We start from the raw sequence: 3,110 nt of genomic DNA, 5'->3' as shown, positions 1-3,110 counted from the left end.
TCTGTTTTGAAATAGGAATGATAAAGAGATGAGGTACAGTAGATTCTTTTTTTAAAAAAAAATTATGCAAAGATACGAGTCGCTAGACACAATATTCACATTCACTTATAATATTTTATTTATTAATACAATGTTTCTTTAATAGGTACATAAATAAATTGTAATTAACCAATAAAAAATATAATAGTGAATAATCACCATTAAAAAAGTATCTGCAGATATATAAACAAAATTAGAATAAAAACTATAGTGATTAAGAAGAAAGCAATAAAATATTGAAATAATAAGCTTGAGTTAAATTGCTATTATTCAAAAAGCTAAAAATTTAGTAGGTACATAAATAAATTGCAATTAACCAATAAAAAATATAATAGTGAATAATCACCATTAAAAAAGTAACTGCAGATATATAAACAAAATTAGAACAAAAACTCTAGTGATTAAGAACAAAGCGATAAAATATTGAAATAATAAGCTTGAGTTAAATTGTTATTGTTCAGAAAAGCTAAAAATTCAGAAAATTAAATTTTTTGAATTAATTTGATATTAAAAATTTTGGATAATAAGCTTATTTTTAATATTCAATTCCAAAAACATTTTTCAATTATTTTAACAAGAAATTTATTGACCAGCGTTTTTCTAATAAATACATCTATGCTTAATTGTATTAGAAGTTAGATATGATTAATTAGGAATAAAAAGAATGAGAAAATTAAAGGAAAAGAAGGGTGGGTGGAAGAGGGGCCGATGGATGGATGGGATGTAAAGTAACTATCAACATGTCAAAAGAAAGAATGGAGAGTCACACAACTAATGTTGATTGTATCTCTTCCATTATAAAATTTTCCAGGGGCCAACAAAAAAGTGCATGACCTTCTATCGTAATAGAGTTATGTCAAGATGTAAGACTATCCCGTTAAGAAGAGCAAAGATTTCCATACTATATAATAAAGCATATAATTTGAATATAATTACATGCTCGATAAATTCGAACTCTTAAGAGTCTCTTTGGCATTCCTCTACCTTCAGGCTTCAAGGGGTGTTCCTCAGATTAACTGTCATCAAATTGATGCACATGTATTTTAAATGTCGATGATATGACCATCGGACATCATAACAAAATTACTATTACAAAATGAGGAAGAAGACTAAAGGGAGGCATTGAAATCATAGTTGCAGAGGTAAAAGAATATAAAGCAGTTTGATAGCAGCTCTAGCTTCAAGAGTTTTAGTGCTTCTTTATTGCTAGTCTTTGTCAACTTAAAACATGAAATGAATGACCCAAACTCTTATGAAACGCATAAAGTGTTGTACATACCTATATATTTTTTTTCGTAAAGAGTGCTATACTGTTTTTATCAAATTGTTAGAATACGCTTTTTTTTCCTTAGCTTGATACTTGGATATCCTGGAAGAGTTACATATCTATGCTGTGACAACCCAAGCAAAGGAAGCATCAGTAAATTAAAAACACTAAACTGCAAGTTGAAAAAAATTTCTTCTGGTAACTTAAGGTTATTAAAGCGTCTGGCCAGCCCTAACTTCCTAGTAGCTATCCAGTCTTGCAAATGAGTCAAGCGCGTCTAGTATTGTACTTTCACCGATATACTATTATATTTTGCTAAATTTAATGAAATATGATCCCTTAATTATAGGTGCACAAAAAGAACTACGATAAATGGTACGTATATATACTCCATCATACTTTGGTTACACATATGCCCCCACCATTAATGAAATGGTATGTTTATGTCCCTCATACTAACGGTAGGAGCATATGTGTACCCCAAAGTATGACGGAAGTATATACATACCATTCATCATAATTCAGAGTTATATTTATTCCTTTTTTATTTTAATTTTTTTATTCCAAATAATTAACCCAAACTTACTACCCGACCCAATAAACTCATCGAGCCCGATTTCAAACCAACTCGACCGACCTCTATTTTTTGTTCAAAACCTGATACTCCCTCTATTTTATTCCTTTTTTATTTTAATTTTTTACTCCAAATAATTAACACAAACTTACTACCTGACCCAATAAACTCAAACTCGACTGACCTCTATTTTTTGTTCCGAACTTGATACTCTCTATATTTTTCTCTTAAACGTGAATCTCATCAAATTGCAATGATATCGCTGCTACTAGTTGGTGTTTACTGGTTGGAGAAAGTAGATATTAGACTGGAGGTGGCCGGAGCTAGGGGCGAGACAATGATCCGCCAGTGGGGTGCTTTCAATTCGACGGAAACGGTGACTATATGGTGTTGACCAATGATGGATAGTGTTGGCCCGATAAAATTTCAATGAAAATTGAAACGTAAGGAGTTCAATTTTTTTTGGGTGTTATGAGTAGTAGTACGTGTTAATGTATTGTGTGGGTATATCGTCAAAGGGCTGAGAAAAATGCATCTATTAGATAGGCGTATCTTGGACTTTAATTGGGATCGAATCAAGTAGTAGGTTTATTGCATGGGTAAAGGGTTAATAATTTGAGATAAAAAAATTAAAACAAAAAAAGAAACAAATATACCTCCAAGCTATGATAAAGGGTACATATATACCCAAGTATAACCCTCCGTCGTACTTGGGTCATATATATACCCCTTCCACTAGTGTGACAGATATATACGTACCATTTCATTAATGGTAGAAACATACGTGCACTCAAAGTATGATGGAGGATATATACATTTCATTTATCACCATTTATCATAGTTCAAGGATATATTTGTCTTTTTTCCTTATAGGTGATGGTATGCAGCTCGCACCCACGATCAGTTTTTTAACAGTTTACATCACAACTAAGGGAAAAGGCATCATTTCCACCCCATACTATATAAGAAAAGTCTAAGTCACACCTAAATTATATAAGTGATCTATTACACACCTTAACTATATAAAAATGATATTACCTCCCCACGACCCCCATTCTAAGGCGGATGCGTTACACTTATTTTAGGCGCATCCAGCCTATTAAATAACAAAAGTAAACGGCTAAAAACATTAAGGGAAAAGGCATCGTTTCCACCCCAAACTATAGTCGAAAAGTCGAATCCATACCTAAACTATATAAGTGACCTATTACACACCTTAACTATAAAAAA

The 3,110-nt window shown here is 31.7% G+C and overlaps 1 protein-coding gene across 1 annotated transcript in view; it reads right to left on the bottom strand.

Annotated features, from left to right (window-relative positions):
* Positions 1-816: 816 nt before the first annotated feature.
* The window catches only part of LOC124894220, a 15,760-nt gene continuing 13,466 nt past the window's right edge, over positions 817-3,110 (bottom strand). Inside the window, exon 9 of the mRNA XM_047404950.1 lies at positions 817-1,055. Within this exon, the coding sequence (XP_047260906.1) occupies positions 1,047-1,055 (9 nt within the window). The 3' untranslated portion in view covers positions 817-1,046. The remainder of the gene's footprint in view (positions 1,056-3,110) is intronic.

This window comes from Capsicum annuum, unplaced genomic scaffold, assembly GCF_002878395.1.
Source record: "Capsicum annuum cultivar UCD-10X-F1 unplaced genomic scaffold, UCD10Xv1.1 ctg71719, whole genome shotgun sequence".
In the NCBI taxonomy this organism is placed as follows: domain Eukaryota; kingdom Viridiplantae; phylum Streptophyta; class Magnoliopsida; order Solanales; family Solanaceae; genus Capsicum; species Capsicum annuum.
Note: the sequence above shows the minus strand (reverse complement) of the source record. Positions and strands in the feature narration are given on the sequence as shown.